Source organism: Prionailurus bengalensis, chromosome B3 (assembly GCF_016509475.1).
Source record: "Prionailurus bengalensis isolate Pbe53 chromosome B3, Fcat_Pben_1.1_paternal_pri, whole genome shotgun sequence".
Taxonomy (NCBI): Eukaryota; Metazoa; Chordata; class Mammalia; order Carnivora; family Felidae; genus Prionailurus; species Prionailurus bengalensis.
Window position 1 is genome coordinate 11286578 of NC_057355.1, and position 20301 is coordinate 11306878.

A 20301-nucleotide genomic window follows, 5' to 3' on the forward strand; every position below is an offset into this window, starting at 1 on the left:
AGCTGGTGGTACCATTTGTGAAACCTGGAAACCTCAAAGAATCAGATCCGTGGGGAAGACGATGAGATCGCTTTTGAAGTTCCCGAGCGCGAGATGCCCGTGGTGTATCCACGTGGCCTCCTGGACTCGGCGGGGGATCCGGAAGGAGACCCGGGTGAGGCAGAGAGGTTTAGGAGCATCGGTGTATGGATGGAGGACACGGGAGTGAACGTTACGTGATGAGAAGGTGGAGAATTAGAGAGGAAGGGTGAGAGACCAACCATGAGGAAACAGTGGCGTCTGTGGGGGAGTTCGAGAGAAACCCACAGGGCATGAGAGTCCAGGAAGAGATGATTCCAAGAAGGGAGCCATTAGCTTCCTCCCATTAGTTGCAACAACCAGGACGCCCTTCCACCTGTGTCAGAGCTGTGTCCAAGAAGTGGCGAAGCGGGGAGCCCGTGCTCTGTGTGGAGAGTAGCCCACACAGAGGGACGGCGTAATCTGTGACTGCAGGACACTTTCCCGAAGCTCAGGTGTAGAGCAGAGGAGAGTGGCCCCAGCAGGCGGGCCGTGTGTGTCAGGGTCCAGGGTATCGGTGGAGATGCTGCATTGCCTGAAAGGTTGGAAAGGTGAGCAGGTTGCTAAGTGTAGGGGAAGGAGCCAGCACAAGGGGATTTGCGGGAAAGAGCGGGGTGTAGACGGACAGCCCTCGACAGAAAGGCTCATCCGTCTTACAAGTGCAGAGGAGAGAAGCATGAGTGTGGCCACTGAGAATCCGGCTAGGACAGCCCTGCATCTGAGAGAGATCTGCGGCCACACGAATGACCTTCTCTGGTAAGTAGGGGCGTCAGATCATCTGCTGAGGGGAATGGTCTTCTTCAGTGCTTCCTGTGTCTTTGCATAGTGGCCAATAAACAAATGCAAAGCCGCTAACCCGTCATGAGTCATCAGGAAAACACATCACCGCACTGCGATACCACAGACTGATAGCACCGAGTGTTGATGAGGATGTGGAGCAACTGGAACTCTCGCGTGCGGCTGTTAGCAGTGCCCAAAGGTGGGAGCGCTTGGGACAGCTCCTGGGCAGTGCCTGGGAAAGCCAGTGTTTACGCTGGGATCCATCCGTTCTACTTCTGGGCATGTTCCCACCAGAAATGAATGTTGAAATCCGTTCGTTTAGATATGCGTATGTGACAGCGTTCAGAGCCTCCTTGTGCATAATAGCCCCAACTGGATTCAGCCCAGATGTCTGTCGACAGGAGAATGGGTAAATAAATTATGGAATGCTCGTGCAGTCTTCACACAGCATGAAAAAGCAAGCCTTTTCATACCTGTCTCCGTGTGGGTGAATCTGACAGAGTTGAAAGACGTCAGGCACAAAAGAGTACATGTGTATGTGAGTTCAAAAGAGGAGAAGTTAATTAAAATGATGGAGGCCTTGATGATGGGTACTATCTTTCCAGGAGGAGGGGGAGGGCAGCCACCAGGGAACGTTCCTGGGCTGCTGGAAATGTTCTAAGCTTGATTGGAGCCGTGGTTATAGGGGTGTATACAGATGCAGGAATTGATTGGCTGTTCCCGTAAGCTTTGTGTACTTCCCAGCACATGATGTATCTCAATTAAAAAAAAAAATTAAAAACATACTATGATAATGCAGCTGGGTCATAGCACATCTCCTTGGGAGCTGCTAGGGTTGCACAAGCCTTCTTTCTTTTTTTCTTTTTTCTTTTCTTTCTTTTTTATTTTTTTACTAATAACGCTTTACCATCCACTTCTGTGTTAAGTGTCACTTCCAAGAAGTATTAGCAAAATGCAGGCAGCCCTTTAGTTCCTGTCTGACAGAGATAGGTAAAGCGGGTTTCTTTTATAATTAAAGTCATAACTTTTTCGTTATAACCTGGGGTGTCTCTGGTTTCGCCCTCCGGCAGCCAGCTTCTCCATTTCTTCCTCATTCCTGTGCTGCTGTTCTTACGTGCTGATTGCATTTGCTTGGTTGCTTCAGCGCGGGGACTGTGTTTTATTTCAGAATAGACTCCTAAGGTTTCTATTGACAAACAAATCAATAGTCTTCAGGGCAGAAGGTCAAAACAACAATCTCGCCTTCTTGCACCTGTTTCTTTCCCAGTGACTCTGTCTGTCAGAGGGCCTGGCAGGGGAGGACCTTGCGGAGAGGCCACCTGCTGGCCCATCTGTCAGTCCGTCTGTCCAACAGTCCACGCAGCATGTGTGCCCTCTCCCTGTGTCCTGCTCGGGGCCTCACTTTAATCAGCATGGACCCTGGAGGGCGGGCGGTGGGGACAGAGCGAAATACTGGGAGCACCAGGCAAGGCTCTCATCAGAAAGTGCTTGGCTCCTACAGACCCAGGGGATAGGGCCCAAGCAGTCATCCCTGGGCCTTCGTGCGTGGCTCTGTGCCAGCCTTGAAGCCATCAACAAATGGGACAGAGTCCCGAAAAGAGCTACATAGATGATTAAGGCGCTGATGGCATGGATTTATGCGTGAAGATAAAAAGGACTCAATCTGCATAGGTTAACGTAATGAGGATAGTTTCGGGGAAGTTCTGATAACTGAATGCTAAGGCGGCACACACATCAGGGAGGAAGAGAGAAGGCTGATGATGGCTGGGAGAAAAGGCGCCGAAAGCCTGTTATTGCCATAGTTACCATCATCACCAGGTGATGCTCCCTGCGGTCTCTGCTAGGAAATGAAACAAAGCACATGCCTGCTCTCTGGGCGTGGGCATGTCCTCCCAGTGTTCATTCACACAGATCCAACCTGCTCACCTTTCCATCCATCCTGAAAATGAGCCTCAGCGCCCGCTCTGTGCTAGGCACACAGAACCGTGTGGACTGAGCCGGATGGAAAATGTTCTTGGGCTCAGGGAAGCTTCGTCTGGGGAGGGGGAGAGTGAACAAGAAACAAGAGAACTAAAAAGGAATGAGGCAGCTTCAGACAGTGGGGAGAGCCATGAAGACAATAAAATGGGGTGAGGAATAATAAGGAGGCCCCTGGGTGGAGTGAAGGACCACTCTAGATGGTGTGAGCTGGGAAGGCATCTCTGAAGGGAGGCCAGCCAAGTGGAGACATAGTGCAAGAATGTTTCAGGAGAGGGATCAGCAAGTGTAAAGCCTGGGGGGACCTGAATGGGCTTGGTCCGTCCCGGGGAGGGAAAGGAGGAACAGTGGGCATGGGGCGAGCGGAGAGAGGCACTTGGGGGCTAGGTCGTGAAGGTCGTTTCTACGCCAAGAACACGGGAAAATTAAGTAGATATTCCAAGAGCATCAGGTAACACAGAGATCTTTGTTTCATTTAAATGTGACTTGAGCTGTTTTCTTGCAGAGCTCAGCCTTCCTGATTATGTTTTTCTTACCCTAATATTAAAATTAATTTGCATTCTTTTAGCACATACCAGCTGGTTGGTGTAGTCGATTGACCTAGAGGTCTGTTGATTGGCAAGAAGGAGGCAGCCTGCCCTGGGAAATTGGCCATGTACTATCTACATGGTGAATAAATGACACACGGCTAATTCAAAGCTGAGTTTTAGATGAAGCAAATCAGAACAAAGCAAAGACCAAACAGGAGATTGGAACTCTAGGACCCTTCGGCCCTTCTAAAATTCCATGAGCCTCTGAGAATCAGAAATAACAGGTTTATGGTCCTGTTGCCTTGCAGATAGCTCTGTTTATAAGAGAGGGGGGGAATTTCATGCCAATTACTCACCAAGAATTAACAAAACGATTTGATTGATGCTACTTCCGGAGAGGTCTAGGAGCTGGTTAAAAGGCCAGCTGCATGGGCCGGTGAGTCCTAGGACCTTTGTTTACACACCGCCAGGCCTTTCCATGAAGCCCTTCTTGACTAATGAGAAAAAGAGAGAAAACCCCCAAATGATCTTGAGTCCCCTTTTCCCACGTCATCTCAAAATGCACAGAGAGCACATTAGTGCTCCGTGATCTTTACGTCCCTAAAACATGTGTTCCAAGTCTGTCTGTCTTTGTCTCTTGGCTGTTCCCATGCCAGCCGTGTCTTTCCCATGAGGGTACCTCGCTTAGCATGATAGGTGTAGGTATTTGGACCCCTAATAACGGAGTGTGTACATGTGTGTCTCCCCCAGTTTTCTGTGAGCTCCCTGAGGCCAGAAATAAGGCCCTTTGTGGAGACCTGGGGGTGGAGGGCAGCATGGAGAAAGGGGTGCAGTCGTGGTATCCCTGGGAATTCAGGTTGGACAGGGTTCAGCCTCAGCCTGGCACTCATCTGTTGTATTGACTGGTCCCGGTTTCCCTGCTAACAGTTTCTGCTCCTCTGTTTTTCTCCCAGGGATGACTGCAATCCCATGTGCCTGTCTGGGGATCTTCTTGGGTGGTCTCCTGGTAAAGAAGCTCAGTCTTTCCGCCCTCGGGGCCATTCGGATGGCCATGCTCGTCAACCTGGTGTCCACAGCTTGCTATGTTTCCTTCCTCTTCCTGGGCTGTGACACGGGCCCTGTGGCTGGGGTTACTGTTCCCTATGGAAACACGTAAGTCCCACAAATGTCTGTTTCCGCCCCTGCCTGCCCAGGGGATGCCGTGGTAGGGTAACAGAGCCAGCTTTGTCTCTGGTGACCATGAATGGAGGGTTCGATGATGCCTCTGTATCTTCCTCCCAGTGCCGGAGAATCAACGTGGACCTCATGGGTAGAGGGTGCAAGGCCATTCCACTCAACAGCTGTCTCCCGGGACGGCCGGGAACACACGGGGGGAAATCGTCCTACATTCACTCCCCACAGTACTCCTATTACCATTTTTATCATTTGACCTTAGGAATAATTAAAGATAACACAGAGAAATTTTATTTGAAAATTCATCTTAGGGGCTCCTGGGTGGCTCAGTCAGTTAAGCATCCAAGTCTTCATTTCGGCTCACGTCATGATCTCACTGTTCGTGGGTTCGAGGACCTTGTCAGGCTCTGTGTTATCAGCGCAGGGCCTGCTTGAGATTTCTCTCTCTCCCTCTTTCTCTACCCCTTCCCCACTTGCTCTCTAGATAGATAGATAGATAGATAGATAGATAGATAGATAGATAGATAAATAAATAAATAAATAAATAAATAAATAAAAACTTTAAAAATTTCAGCCTAAAAGGAAAGACAGAATAGATTACAACCATTCCTGAAATTATCAGGAGCTATCATTAGGCTCCCATAGTAATTATAGGGTCTCATCCACAGTAGGTATTGGTAAGTATGGGAGGGCAAAGGAGGTGGGGAATAAAAGAGGGAGAAGTGAAGGAAGTTAGTTCTTATGGGACACTTTTTTTTCTAGTTATTATCCCAAGTCTTTGACCTAGAGTCCAACCAGAATTGCCCCAGAGGGAATTAGGAAGAGTCCAGCATCCACAGCTGTCCCCCTTTCTGTGTGAGACTTGGAAGCTGCTTGGGGATCAGTCTGGAGCATCAAGGGTGCAGCGGAGTTGGCCTGCAGGATACCAGTTCCTCCTCCTACCAGTCTCCTCCTCCTCCAAGCAGGCCATCAGGCTTTCTCCTATAGTCCTGTATCTAGAAGGTATAGGCACCCGCAGGGTCAAGCAGGCTGAATGTGGGAACACAGGTGAAGGCAGCTGTCTGTATATTCATGCATAGTCCACGCATTTGTGTGCCCCTCTGTCCCCTTTACCACCACCGTGGCCACTTCTGCCCCCACCCCAGCCCCGGTTCCTCCCCCTCCCAAATGTGGCACCTTCTGGTTTGTGCATACCATGAATAACAGCTTTTGGAGAGAAAGACTGCCAGCCTTAAACTGTGCCAGCTCTCAAGTAGTAAACTTGTCGCGGTTCAAAGCATAGGGTCTTACGATAATGAAGTTCTTCTTCATTAAAAAAAGGAAAAAAAAAAAAAAAGCTCAGGGACTACAGTCCAACTGCTAACTCTTCCCAGATTGGTAGAGCTCCAGAACCCCCCTCCCCCTTTCCCATGTACAAGGTGGGTATGTTTGGGCAGGCGACTCAGCCTGGCTCTGCCTCAGTTTCTCTCTTATCAACCCCATGGGGTTACACAGAGAATAAGTGAAATATAATCCGTGCAGTACCGTGAATAGTGCCCGCCACATAAATTGTCAGATATCACCGTCGTCGTCATTACTATGAAGCGTTCTTGAACCCTGGGAGGCTCAGCTGAAAATAACGGGGCTGGAAGGAGAACCTGCCTCTCTTTCGGAGCTCACAACGCCCACTCCGCCCTTTTCCTCTTTGCAGTTTGCAGGCTCTGGGTAATTGTGCCTTTAATGGTACAAAAGGAAATTTAAAATAACTCGTGTTCTTTTTCTCAGGAAGTTGAATCACACAGACGATAGTTATGGAAGCCAGTCTAGTTGTTGTTAAGCATCGTGAGGCGTACTGCCTGCTGGGGAGGGACAAAACAGAGACCAGGACTGCCCGGAAAAAGGGAGAAGTCTGTGTTCAGCTCTGCCAGGAGGAGTTGCTGGGTCAGGGAAGGAGGAACGGGCTGAGCTGCAGCAACCATGAGCAGCATCCCTGGAGGAGGTGGCCCGGAGCTGAGCCCAGAGGGCACTTTGGTGCAAAGGCTAAGAAGAGGCTTCTTCCGCCTCCGGGCAGAGGAAGCGCGCAGCCTGGCACCGTTGCTTCTGCGCCTGCGCGGTGTCTCCACAGAGGCGCCAGGCCGGTGCTTGTGGGACGGGGAGGGGGGAGAGCCGAGGAGGAGAAGGCAGGGGTGCCAGGTGACTCATCACAGCAGTGGGCGGAGCGATCCAATCGAAATTGATGTTCCTTTGATGGATTCCATGTTTCGGTTCTTTTCCAGCTCAGCGCCTGGCGTGGCCCTGGACCCCTACTCACCCTGCAATAAAAATTGTGAATGCCAAACCGATTCCTTCACTCCCGTGTGTGGGGCAGATGGCATCACCTACCTGTCTGCCTGCTTCGCTGGCTGCAACAGCACGGTATTGGTGATTTTCTGACCGGAGGGGATGGGGCAGGGGACGCGGGCAGACAGAGTAGTTTAAAACCCACGGTCAAGGGCAGCAGTGGGCCACCACGTGTGTTCTATACTTTGTGTTCCTGCCCTGTGACTGTTTCCCAGACTCTACCGCAGTCCAGTGGAGGATCCTCAGCAGAGTGGGTAGACTGCCGGGTGTTTCAGGCCTTCCTGCTAAATCAAGTAGGTTTCCAGAAAGTGTCACGGAGCAACCAAAAGTTAAAAAAAAATTGCAAAGGAAGCTGTACATATGGAGCCAGAGAAAAAGATTATGGTTCAAGACACTCACAAAGGGTGTCAGTGGAATAGCCTGACTCTACCGGTAATGAGCTCCCCATCAACAGAAGTATGTAAAGGAAGGCTAGAATACCATTTATCAGAGAAGTCTTCTTCTAAACCTGAGACTATCTGACAGTAATTCAACCTCTTCCTTTTCCGTTTCCTTTGCCTTATTATTCTCAACTAGATACCTCCCACTTTTACCCATCCCCCCCCCCAAACTGTTTTTTGTTTTCCCCCCTTGTCAGTATGAATTTTCCAATTGGCTATCAGCCTGCCGTTTTCCATGTTCTCTGCTTGAAAACCTGATGCTAAGGGACTGACTGGTCACCAAGTCATGCTTATACACCTGCCTGTCTTCTGCATCCACATCACCACTGCCCTGGTGCCAGCCCTCCTGGTCTCTCCCTTGGACCAGTGTGGCAGTTGCCCAACTGTCCCCACAGCTCAGGGTGGCCCCCTTCTGGCCCATCTTCTACACTGCAGCCGAAATGATGTCTGCAACACTGCAGAGGACCCTGTCTAATGCTACCCTGTCACCTATGAGATAAGATCTAGGCACTGAACTGGCTTTGTATGTGCCTTCAGCGCAAGTCTGTTCTCAGCCATTCTCTCTAGCTCTATTTCCTTTTAGTTTGTGGTATTCAGCTTCCCCCACACAACGTGTATGCCTTTTCACACTTCTCTCCCCATTTGGACAACTCCTATTCAACTGTCGGTACCCTACTCGAATTCCCCCTTCTCTGTGAAAACATCCCTTCTCTTCTTTAGCTTTGATGTTCTTGCCTCTGTGGTTCTCTGATCTGTCTCTCCTGAAGGCTTCTCTCTCATTTCACTGCAGTGATCTGCTAAACGTATTTGTCGTCTGCTTTGATCTGTGAGTTTCCCGAGTGAGGGCTGTCATCCAGGAGTGCTCTGTAAATGTTCAGGAATGCATAGATGAAGAGAAAGATAAGAAAAAGGCTAGGTGGCTGCTTTAGAGGAATTTAGAGTTGGAATTATTTGTTTCTTGTCCTGCTCACATTCTGTATCTTTTAGAGGCAGCAATTGCTCTGAAGGAAGAGAAATCGATCACTTATTTTCATCTCCAAAGATTTCATTTTTCTTTGCTTTTAACATTTAGATTCCTGGCCAGTTATTAACATTTTTCTATTGAGAAAATAAATCCCGATGGTGGGGGGATGGTGGTGGTGGTGGTGGTGGTGGAGAGAAACTGATTTTTTTTTAATTAGATGATAAAGCAATTTCTTTATGTGACTGGAAACGAATTTTAAAATGGGATGGGGCCTTGTGAATGGTTAAAATAAAAGTACAAGCTATTCTTTTTCATGACAACAATTTTATTAACATCTTAATAGCCAAAAAGTTATGTAAATCAGTTTTGCTTCTTGTCCTGCTTTAGGAATTAAATTGACTCAGTATAGGCTGCTATCCTGAGACCAAACAGGTCTCTATTCCAGAGCATTCTCTGACAGCCAAAAAAAAAAAAAATTGTCTTAAAAATTGCATATCCCTTGATCTTGCATGTACAAGTCTTACTGAATAAGAGCCTCGCTGGCCATTGAGTCTTTGCAGCTGCTGAAACAGGAATGTGTGGAATGCAGTTATTGGATAGTGAGCTTCTCTGATTCCTTCTGGATATACTGTTCCTTCTCCAGACACCTGCCTTTTCCTCACATTGCTGGAGGCCTCCTAAGGCCTCCTATCATCTGCTGGGGTGCAGGCAAATCAGAGAGGTTCTCCTCCCGCGATTACAAGTCAGAGATTGAGGTAGCCCCGGGCCCCAGGACCGGGTGGGAGTCACATTTCTCCTCCATGGAGGCAGATCTCAGGATGTCCTGGCTGTCAACAGGTCGATGAGGCCACGCCTATCCCGGAAAGGGGTCCTTGTGACAACCTAGCCTTGAAAACAACCCTAACTGTAGAGGCCGCGACAGCAGCAAACTTTTTCAAGAGCCTGCGTGGGCCAGGCAACAGGCCTTCCACATGTCACTCGTGGTCCGTGACGGCTTGGCCTGGAGCCAAAGAAATCTCAGGCCACCATCCAAAAATGAGCAGAAAGCAATTTCAATCTTCTAAATCTCTGCTGCAGTATTTTGGGGAAATGCCAAATGGTGGATTATATTCCTGGTACATTCGCTCCCTCCTTCGTTCCCAATTCTTGCCTCCAAGCTCTCAAAAAAGCTCTTCCACAAGCTGAAGCCTTCCTCATCCGTCTTCCCAATTTCCCTTTTTCCTTATTATTCCTTCACCGTCTGCTGGAGTCCTCTAGCTTTCCAGGTGTGAGCGCAGCCATTCTTACCCCTGCACCCCCGGCCCTGTGTGCGTTTTCCCGTCAATCCTCCCGGCAACCTGGGGAGGGAGGTGTTATTTTCACTCCTGATGACAAACTAGTCACTTGCCCCGGCTCACGCAGAGCATGGTGGTGGTGGCATTGGAATGTGGATTGGTCTGACCCCAAACCCGGTGTCTTCCTCTGACTCTGCGACTGACCTCTTGGGGATGCTTACCTTCTTCTTCCTTGAAAGGACTTCATTCATGCGCTCCAGTCAGGACGTTGCCCTCACAGGCTGGCCCTGCTGCCTCTGCAGCCTCAACCTCCCCACTTCTCCCACCTGTTGAAGAACGACTTACTATGTTGAACTTCATGGGGTTCCTCTGACACACCCAGCTCTCCCTTACCTCCAGGTCTTGTCATGAGCTGCTCCTTTTATACCTCCGGGCCTTTGCACACGCTGCTCCTTTTATACCTCCGGGCCTTTGCACATGCTGCTCCTTTTCTCAAGGAGAGTCTTCCCTTAAGCCCTTCAGATGCACAGTAGTTCTTTTTCTGCAGCTGAGAAGCCTCTTCCCCGCTTATTACTTCTTCCAGGGCTGCATTAGAACCTCATCCTGCAGAGTCCTCCGGCACCTTCTCTGTCCTGCAAGGTCAGACCCTCCCTCCCCAGTCCCCAAGAACAGCTTGTTGACTCCACATCTCCTTCACTGGGCTCCAGCGTCCAGCAATGGGGTTGGGGTTTTCTTATGGACCCTTGCATTTCCAGTGCCAGCCATGGCTCTGGATAAAGGCCCCAGGCTTCCTGAACACCTGGCTGGAGGCCCCGTGCTGTCCCCGGGAAGCCATGGGTGAGAATACTACTTCCTTGAATAGCATTTGGCAGGCCAGTAGGTTGGCCAATGCAGATTTTAACACTAAAGCTCCAGTCCTTGTTCATGTCTCACCCACTTATAACTTCCATCAGAACCTGTGAAAATTTCCCATAACTCTATTAAATGTGAATATGTCACCAGTCACATAATTCTGATTATAGGGAAATCTGGTTGGCATTAGTGGTTTGCTGATGTTAGACTTTCCTTGCCGCCCTGGCTTGGGTTTTGTATTTTATTTTCTTATTGCCTGTCTCCTTGAGTGACAGCAATGAAAGTTTCCAGGATCGCATTGAATGCACAATTTCTAATTCGTCTCCTTGCATACGACTGGGAGGGGTGACGAAAAAGATTGCGAGTTAATTTTGTAAGCTTCCTTTGGCATGGATATATTGCCCAGATTGTTCCTGTACCTTTCACTCTCAGAAGTAATTATTCCAACAGAAAGTGTGTTGGTATGCTGCTGACTGACTGCTGGAAGTTGTATCCTTTTGATGTACTGAATAATCGACTAAAACAAACAAACAAAAAGGCTTGTATCAGCCACCAATAGAACGTTGGAAGTCAATATAGGTCCAGCACAGCAGTTTGTAGGCGACTAATGAGAGACGACTAATCTATGCCCCCCCCCATTCAGGCAACCCCCCCCCCCCCCATTCAGGCAATGGATATGTGTCGGGCACCTATTTGAGAAGAGCCTGGAGCCAGTTCTGTGGAGGGGTGGAGGGGAGGGGAAGGGCGGGGGACCCATTATGGACACACGCAGGCAGTTTGTTGTTGACCGTCATGGATCTCATCCCTGCCTCCCTATTAGGATTACTTGAGAGCTTTTAAAATATGAGGCCTGAGCCTCATCCTTAGAAAGTCTGATTTCCTTACTGTGGGATAGGACCCAGGTATCTGTATCTTTTGAAAGCACCCTCCCCCTGCCCCACACCAAATGTTTCTAGAATGTAACAGAGGTTGAGAACCACTGTGCCCCCTACAGAGCATCTCCAGCTTGGCATTGCTGACATTTGGGGCTGTATCTGTCTTCAGCAGCATCTCTGAGCTCTACCCACCAGATGCCACTGGCAATGCCTGCCCATTTGTGAAACCGCCAATGTCTCCAGATACTTCTACAGGTTGTGGTTGGGGGCAGGATCCCCCACAGTTGAGAACCACTACTCCAGGAGAAGGGATGGGTTCCTAAGTTTTTATCTTTCGAGAAACAGTGTCCAAGCTGACGCTGAACATCCAGCCTTCGACGTCCTTTCCCTTCTCACCTTTGTGTGGTCAAGCACTCAGGAAACTGAACTGGAGACTGGAGGTGCTGTGTCTGCGAAGTACAGAAGAAACGAATCGATTGCTTATACACCCTCTCTGCCCTACGGATGTGCTTACTGTGTCCTGAAGCAAGGTTCAAATGGCCTGCGCATTTCCTACACAGATCTGGGTTCCTGGCCTCTCTCTAGAAGTTGGATGAGAGCTGACTCGGCCCTGGCACCCTCGCAGGGCAGCGACGGGCTGGAGCTGAGAAATGGTCAAACCCACAAACAAGGCATTTGATCTCCTCTTAGCCGTAGTCCCCACCACTGGCTACTCCCTACACCTGTGCCAGTTTTCTTACCTGTTTCCTGTCTTGCCCTCAAAGGTGTGGAGTTTGCAAGCCCTCTCACAGAGCCTGGCCCCGTTTGTCAGAACGGATTTAAAAGTGTGTACTCGTTCAGGCGATGGCTTGTCAGAAGATGTGACTTCTGCTAGGGCATTGCCACCTGAACCCCTACTATATCTCAGGGCCTGGACGAGGCACTAGAAATAGAGAACTGGGGGGGCGCCTGGCAGACTCAGTGGAAAGGCGTGTAACTTTTGATCTCGGGGTTGGGAGTTCAAAAGCCCCCACGTCGGGTATAGAAACTACTTAAATAGATAGGGGCACCTGGGTGGCTCAGTCGGTTAAGCATCCAACTTTGGCTCAGGTCATGATCTGTGGTTCATGGGTTCAAGTTCTACGTCAGCCTCTGTGCTGACAGAGTCTGGAAACCTGCTTTGGATTCTGTGTCTCCCTCTCTCTCTGCCCCACCCCTGTTCATCCTCTCCCTCCCTCTCCATGTCTGTCTGTCTGTCTCTCTCCCTCTCTCAAAAATATTTAAAAAAAATTTTAGGGGCACTTGGGTGGCTCAGTTGGTTAAGCATCCGACTCGGCTCAGGTCATGATCTCATGGTTCGTGGGTTCAAGTCCCACGTCGGGTTCCGTGCTGACAGCTCGGAGCCTGGAGCCCACTTCGGATTCCGTGTCTCCCTCTCTGCCCCTCCCCCTGCCCACACTCTGTCTCTCTAATATAATTAAACATTAAAAAAATAAATTTTAAATAAACTAAAAAAAAGAAAAGAAATAGAGCTAGAAAGGTAGGAGCTCATGTTTACTGTGAGATGAGATACAACGTACAGATAGAATTATGTACAAAGGAACACCCACGAGCAACAGCTAACCTATTAAGTGAAACGAGCATATTATAAAACAATATACCAGATTATGATCCCTTTCAGTAAAGAAAAGGAAAAAAATCCAAACACTTGTATATCTTTACGTGGCAAGACCTATACAGAAGATGTACACCCAGCTGCTCACAGCACATTACCTCTGGCTAGAGACTGAAGCATTAATTTTCATGTTTCCTTCACATTTTCTGCAAACTACTAAATGATCCAAAATGAGCACGTATCCTTTTTTCAATAAGGAAACAAAACTTTTTTTTTTTTTTTATGAAAAGATAATAACCTGACAGTAAAGGATAGGTGGTTACGTGCCCATAAGAGGAAGACACAGACACATGGAGAGATTAGGAAACCCAGAGTGTAAACCCGCTCACGCAGGGATTGGTTCAGGGCGGGCGGAGCTGCGAGGGAGGGGTGCAGATGTTTTCCCCCCCAGAGGAGGAATAGTGGCAGGGGAGGCTTCTCGTGTAGGAGGAGTGGGTATCAGGCGGTGGAAAGGCCCGGAAGGATATTCCAGCATGGACTGTGTGTGAGTGCGGGGCTGGTGGGAAGGCCTGGGCTCTGCGATACGGGGACAGATCCCGTGTGCAGGAGAGAGAGCAAGAGGGAGAGACACAGGGACGTGATGCTCACTCCTAGCAGCAGCCACATCCTTCCCCTTCTGTGTCCTGCCCACACTTCCTTCCCGAGGTGGCTGGAGCAAAGCGTGGGCCTTGCTGCTCCCCGGAGACCAGCCCTTTCCTCCCCTTCCTGCAGGAGATAATTAAGGCTCTGCCCGGATGTGCTCTGGCTCCTACGTTACCAGTGATGGGAGCGAAAGGTGGACGGAGGTCTTGCTTTCATCTGAGAATTTTTCTCCCTGGCCATTATCCTTCAGCCAGTGACCCTGAAAGGGAACAAGAGAGTCTATTTCTTCTTGAGTTTTTCAATATCCCCTTTGCCTCTAGGCACGTGGGCTGTCCTGCACTTTGCGATGAGCGTTGAGGTCGTTACCTAAAAATGCCAGCTTGGGTTGGGTCAATGAGGTGAAGAGAGTCCAAGCTACCAAAGGACAGTAATAAACGACAGGAGGGTGTCTGAGGAACTCCGTCGAATCATGAAAGGAACTGTTAAGTGTCTAGGACGCACAGGAGTGCGTTGTCACTGGAAGGAAAAGGTCCCAGTGTTTTGTGGTGGTATGGCAGCCCTCTGCCGTCCCCTTATCAGGATGTGATGACAAGGGATCAGAGGTCTCACAGACAGAAGTGGGACAGAGCACTGTGCGTCCTAGCATTCTCTGTAACAAACTCTCCTTTAAAGCACAGGACTGGAGCCCGAGTTTTAATAGAAATGGCCATTTCTGTGCCTCGTAACTGAATACATTACAGAAAGAAAACCGGAAAGAATATTCCAGAATTGGGGGGAATAAATAAATACTCTCTACCTTTCCACATTTCGCAGCAGGCTCTCAGTACAAATCACTTCATCACCCCCATACCTGTCCCCTCGCAAAAGTCATCTTTCAACCTAGAAATCAGTTTTATTTGTGCAATTAATTGATCCAAGAAGCAAACACAAACAACTTCATTTGCTGGTATTTTCGAAACGTTGCAGATAAGTCTTTTTTTTTTTTTCCTTATAATAGGAGCCATCAAAAATAGCATGCTTCTGATTTCCTTCGTCAATAGAAAATTAATCCGAGATTCTAAAGAGTAATTTTTCTATTTTCATGGTCTCCAGCTTTATTGCAATTATTTATCCCCATCATTATATGTGAATGGAAACATTTCTCAGTCTAAATTAATGACTGAATGTAGAATAGGAGTACGATTTTCAGCGACTACTCTTCATTGATTTCTTCTTTATTTTCTAATGCTCTGGAGTTCATTTTTTTGATAGATGATGTATTTGTATTGTTCAGAAGTCAAAAAATATAAAAAAGAGGGAGTGGTATCTCTCCTTTGCACTCTGTCTCCTGTTCACCTATTTTCCAACCCACTGCTCTGCCAAGTAGGTAATTACTATGATTAGTTCCTTGTGTCTCCTTCTGGATTTTAACGCATATCCAAGGTCTTTCTTATTCCATACCTTGTTGTTTGTGGGTTTTTTATGGTTAATAATTTATATTGGTGTTCTTTCTATATCCATACGGGAAGAACACTCTTGTATCTTTTTTTTTTTTTTTTTTCTTATGGCTACGTGGTCTTTCCTTGCCTGGATCCGTAGGAACCTGTTTAACCAGCCCCTGTGATGGGTGTTCAGATCGCTGCATAACTTTGGGTCTTGCAAACAGTGTTGTGGCTCACATTGTACTTACGTCATGTTGTGTGCGGGCCCATCTGTCTGTAGGATAAGTTCTTATAGAATTTACAAGTGAGTCCCCTTCTGTCCTCTGGGTTACCGCTGGTTCCAAAGCTTTGCCTGGCCTCCTGTGCGAGCACAGTGGTCGTCTGGTTATCAACATGCTATGTCAGGAGGCACTTATTTCCAAGAAAGCCAGGTCCTGCTCCCACCTCCCACCCCAATATGTGGCGCCAGACAGAGAATGTAACTCCTTCCCCTAGGTTGGTGAGCCAGGAAGACGTTCCTTTGAAACAGAAGTGGAAAATTGGACGTTTTCCAGGTCAGGAATGATGCACCAATCTCCCAGAGCCTAGTGCACTTTGTCAACAGTGAAATATACTGGGGACTGCCAGGGACAGCACTTGATTCAGGCCATGACTGTCTACAGGTGGCTTCTGAGATCCATCTGCTTTTTGGACTGGCCAGATGGAACTGTTCTATACAGACAGGGTGAGAATTAGGATCCTAGTCTCTGTCATCTCCTTAGTAAAGTGAATCGTTCTGTCACATCCAGGTTATCTCTGTATTTTCAAGCTTCCTGCTCCTCAGAACTTTTGCAAGTTTAGGGGTTCCCGCGTGGATGCCCGGTTAATATCAGCAGAAGAAGGGCTGTTCCCCCCGCTTCCTTTCTATTTGGGATGGCAGTCTGAAAGCCCCCAGGAGGAAAGTCGTCTCTTACAGTTACGCACCCTGGGGAAGGTGAAACCTTGTGTCCTCATCTGTGGTTCCTCCCACCACACGTGGACATCTGGGTGGACGTTTCTTCTCACATAGCTGCCTCTGTGGCCAGAGTCCCCACAGCCCCTCTAGCACGACACGCAGGTCCATCTCTTGTGTCACCTAAGCCCAAATGAAGGATGTTACACTCTCTCTTGCCGTGTGACCACAGGCCCAGCATGTTCCCTTAGATTTCCCTCTTGGAAGGGTCGCAGGAATGTCCCAGGTGCCTGTCCCCCTCCCCCCCAGACCGTGGGACCACCCAGCATTTCCAGATGCTGTCATTGTGTTGGACTGAGTCCTCTGCCCAGAAACGAGTCCCATCCATGTCCCTGCTCCGACCCTCTGGCTTATCTCCTCCCCAGCCTCTTCCACAGCTCTTCTCAACTAAGTTAAGTCTGAATAAATAAATACAGATTTGCCTACAGCCTCTGGGAGGGACCCAGCCATCTCCAGCTTCTCTCCTGGCCACTTGCCAGACGACATCTGCCCTGGTTGCATTTCTTACTTCTGCTCTTGTGGTGTTAATGACCCTACAAATGCTTCATTTCTGTCCAGTCGGACTGCAGCTGCCCTTGGCCTGTTCTCGTCCCATCCCTTCCCCTGGCTTTGTGTGCCATCGCCTCTGTCCCTTGTCTTGGCTCAACTCTGCTGCCCACTCACTCCATTCCCAGGACATTGACTTTAGGGGACACACTCATCCCCTCCCCGGACCAGACAGAGCTGTGCAATCCCTGTGTCAGATAGTCTGAAATAAAGATGTCTCATTTTTATCCCCTTCCATTAGAGCAGGAACACAGACCTAATCCAGAGTGGCTCCATTTCAGAAGGGATTTTCTCAGAGCAGAGAGGAGCCAGGCAGTTTTCCTATCATGGTAAATATGATGCAGTTGGGCCCTAATCTAGGTATTGGGCAAAAATCTAAGACTGAGTCTTAGATTAGACCTACTGTAATAGGTCCCAATTACAGATTACTTCTTAAACAAAGCTCTCCAGTCACAGGGTTTATTCACCAGGTTCTGGCCCTGATCACTCAGCTGCAGGACTCACGTCATAGTCCTAAGAGGCTATGTGAATCAGAGCTCAGTTCCTAGGGTGGTTGACTAAGCAAGACTACAGCCATCCTGGAGGGGACTGTTCCTCATTTATACGTGTGCATTCTTTGGGTATATGTGGTTCTTAGCCCCCTACACCTGAATCTGTCTTTTCTCTCAGGCTATGACAGGGATCAGAGACAGAAGGATTTGAGGGTCTGAGAAGGACTTAGGATACGGTGAAATGAATAGGCCTTGAGATCTATCCATTTATTCAATAAACAGCTGATGAATCCCTGTCATGAGCCAAGCCCTGTTCTCTAGAGCTGAGGATAAATTAGGGAGCAAAACTACAATGATGTCTGGCCTCATTAGCCTCATAGTCGTGAGGAAGATGAATCAGACGTGGCAGTAAGGAGCAGGGTCCAGAATTCCCACCTGCTGTCCGGAGACACCATTTCTCGGGCAAGAGATGTAGAGGGAGTGGAGGTTGGGGCGGGGGGATGTACATCTGTCTGGGTTTGGTCCGGAAAGCAGCACCCACAGGTATTTTGGAAATAAAAGAATTGAGTGTAGGAAATAGAGCTTACGTGAACGTGGGAGAGTTGAGGAATTAAAGTCTCGAAGAATCACAAGACCAATCTTTGCCATCCCCAGAAGCACCAGCTGATGTGGGTAAGAGGGGGGGCTTGTGGGAAAATCCCAAGAAGCTGTGTTCATATGACTGTCTGTGAGACGAAAGGGATGCTGACCATGTCAGCAGGTGGACAGCCGAATCGGGAGAGGTGGGCATAGATCTGTGCTGTCAGCAGGGCAGATAGAAAAGAGGGCGGGTGCAAATACGGATGCTAGGGCCAGCTGGCACCTTCTGGGCACCTCTGCGGGTATCATCCTTGTGTCTGACCTTCAGAGCGTAGTGGCCTCTGCTTCACTTCTGCCTTCTAAATCTCACCCGTGTTCCCCTCCCGACCAGCTGTCACCCCTGCAGGGAGGGGGATTCCAGAGAAGTAGTTCCCAGATGTAGATGGGGAAGACTGCCACGCTGACAGTGCAGAATCCAGCTTGGGGCATTTGTTCCTGGATTTAGTGTGGAAATGGCGACATGCTTAGAGCCTTGGGACAGGACATAAAACGTGGGTCTGGGACGGTCATGGGCTATGGAAGCCAGGGAGGGGAGTGGTTCACGGGCACATGCTCTTGGGGGCCCCCGTAAGAGAAAAGTGGACGGTGGGGTCGGGTTATGGAGGCCCCCGGAGATCTTAGCATGATCCGGTTCCCGCGTGTGGGGACAGAAGCCCCCTGGAGTGAGGGGGAGCTTGGGGAATGAGATGGAGGTGGTGGGTGTAAACAGCGAGGGAAGTTTGGCTGTGCAGTTGGGGTCTGGGCAGAGGGGGGTATAGTTTCCTCTCCTGGGCAGGAAGAAAGGTGACATTTAGGTTGTCGTTGGGGAGCAGCCCTGCCTCCTGATAAATGCAGATGAGGATTCATTCGCCTAGGCATTCTAAAACCACCTGCTAAGAGTTACCTGCTCTGTCTCAGCACCGTGAAACACTCGGGACAGTGTGCATAAGACATGGTCTTCCTTTATCCCGGGAGCCACGAGGCCTCCTCCAGGAGTGTGGGAAGGTCCCTCAGTGGTGCATAGAGTGTGCCCTCATACAGGGGCCCCTCGGGGCCCATGAAAAACCCTGGCTCAGGGCTGGCTCAGCCAGTGGGGGGCCTCCCAGGAGGTGGAGGTTTTACAGAAGAGCTAGCAAGAGCCCTTGGGCAGAGGTGTGTGGGAAGGGCCAGGGGGCCAAGATCTCAGCATCTCCCATGGGAATTACAGTAAACACCGTGGGGTGCTGTAACCTGGCCACTTATACAGAGGCACCTGCTCTTGGCACGATGCTTAGGAAGAAGCATCCAGCCCCACACCACGTCTGCCCACATGGGTAAGCGCCCCTGGGCAGGATGCAGCCAGGTGGCTCTGATGGGGCGGGGAGCGTGGCACAGAAGGGCTTTTGGACATCCCTGAAAACATCCCATGTGACTTGATGGGATAAGAAAAGCCCCTATCTGTGCTCTGCTCTGTGGGAAAAGAAAAGGGGCGAGAGGGGGAATGGAGAGGAGAGGAGAGGAAGGAGGACAAGGACGAGCAACGTGAAAGCCAAAGGGGGTTTGTTTGACCCTCAGGAGGATTTTTCTTGGCGTGTGCTCTGAAAGCCGAGCAGTCCTGAGAAGAAAAGCAATGAATCATTTATGATTGTTTTCATTTTGTATTCATTAAAGGCCTCTGCACTATTATTATCGAACCTTAATTGGCTCGGCGCTCACGTGGCACTGCCTCTCCCGGCCCCTGCCCCTCCCCTTGGCCATCAGAAGTTCCTCTGATGATGAAGCTGGGGCCGGACCTCGCTGGGGAGCAGGGGCAGCTGGGCAAGAATCTACCCGCAAGATCAAATGGAATGCAGCTGCCTTTTTTTTCCCCCCTCCTTGGATCATGTATTAATAAATGTGTCTGGTTTGGGCTTTCGTCCGCTGCCCGCGATCTGCTCCAAGCTCCTGGCATCTCTTAGCCCTCTTTGCTTCCCCTGGCACGTGAGAACTTTCCCATTAACCTGCCCCCCCTCCCGCCTCACCACGGGAGCAGCAACCTCGTGGCTGACAATGCACATCCTTTGTTCCAAGTGCCACACTGGGCACTGAACCAGCAACAATATGCAGGTTACCTGATTTACTTCTTTTAATACACTTCATTGTACTTATAACTGCATAAAAGAGGACAAATTGGCAAGTAATTATAACGTTAATTTGGCAATGTTTTATCCTATTGTGGAGGCACAGTTTCCTCCACAGTACTTGGGGCGGGGGGGAGGGGAGCATGTTTGTCTAGGGTACAGCCTATCGAGGGATTCTTGAGCATGGAGATGAAATACACAGGAGATGGGGAATTGGCTCTTCTCCCCGTAAATATTCCTTTATTTGCATGTGTTTCGCAGCCTCCTTAAAAAGCTAACTCGTTTATTCAGGCCTAATTAATGGAATGCCACAGAATGCATAATTAGGCTGTGACAGCTCCATCTGATGGATGGCTTTGGATTTGGAAACTGGAGATACCCCCCGTTAAGAGGGCTGAATACTTCCATTTCAGAATCTCACCGGCTGTGCGTGCCTCACGACCGTCCCGGCCGAGAACACAACTGTGGTTCCCGGAAAATGCCCCAGTCCCGGGTGCCAGGAGGCCTTCCTCACCTTCCTGTGTGTGATGTGTGTCTGCAGTATGATCGGGGCAATGGCGCAGACACCCTCAGTCATCATCCTCATCAGGTAAGCTTAGACCCAGGGACTAGAGAGCCAGGCTCACCTTTCGCCCTCCCCGTCCCCATCTGGTGCTTG

At 49.5% G+C, this 20301-nt stretch overlaps 1 protein-coding gene across 5 annotated transcripts in view; it reads left to right on the forward strand.

The window, feature by feature from the left end:
• Window positions 1-20301, forward strand: part of SLCO3A1 (solute carrier organic anion transporter family member 3A1) — a 311321-nt gene that overhangs the window by 258124 nt on the left and 32896 nt on the right. For all 5 annotated transcript variants that reach the window (XM_043554755.1, XM_043554759.1, XM_043554758.1 and 2 more), the window contains 3 exons: window positions 4298-4496; window positions 6773-6911; window positions 20057-20232. In XM_043554755.1, coding sequence (XP_043410690.1) covers window positions 4298-4496; window positions 6773-6911; window positions 20057-20232 — 514 coding nt within the window. The remainder of the gene's footprint in view (window positions 1-4297; window positions 4497-6772; window positions 6912-20056; window positions 20233-20301) is intronic.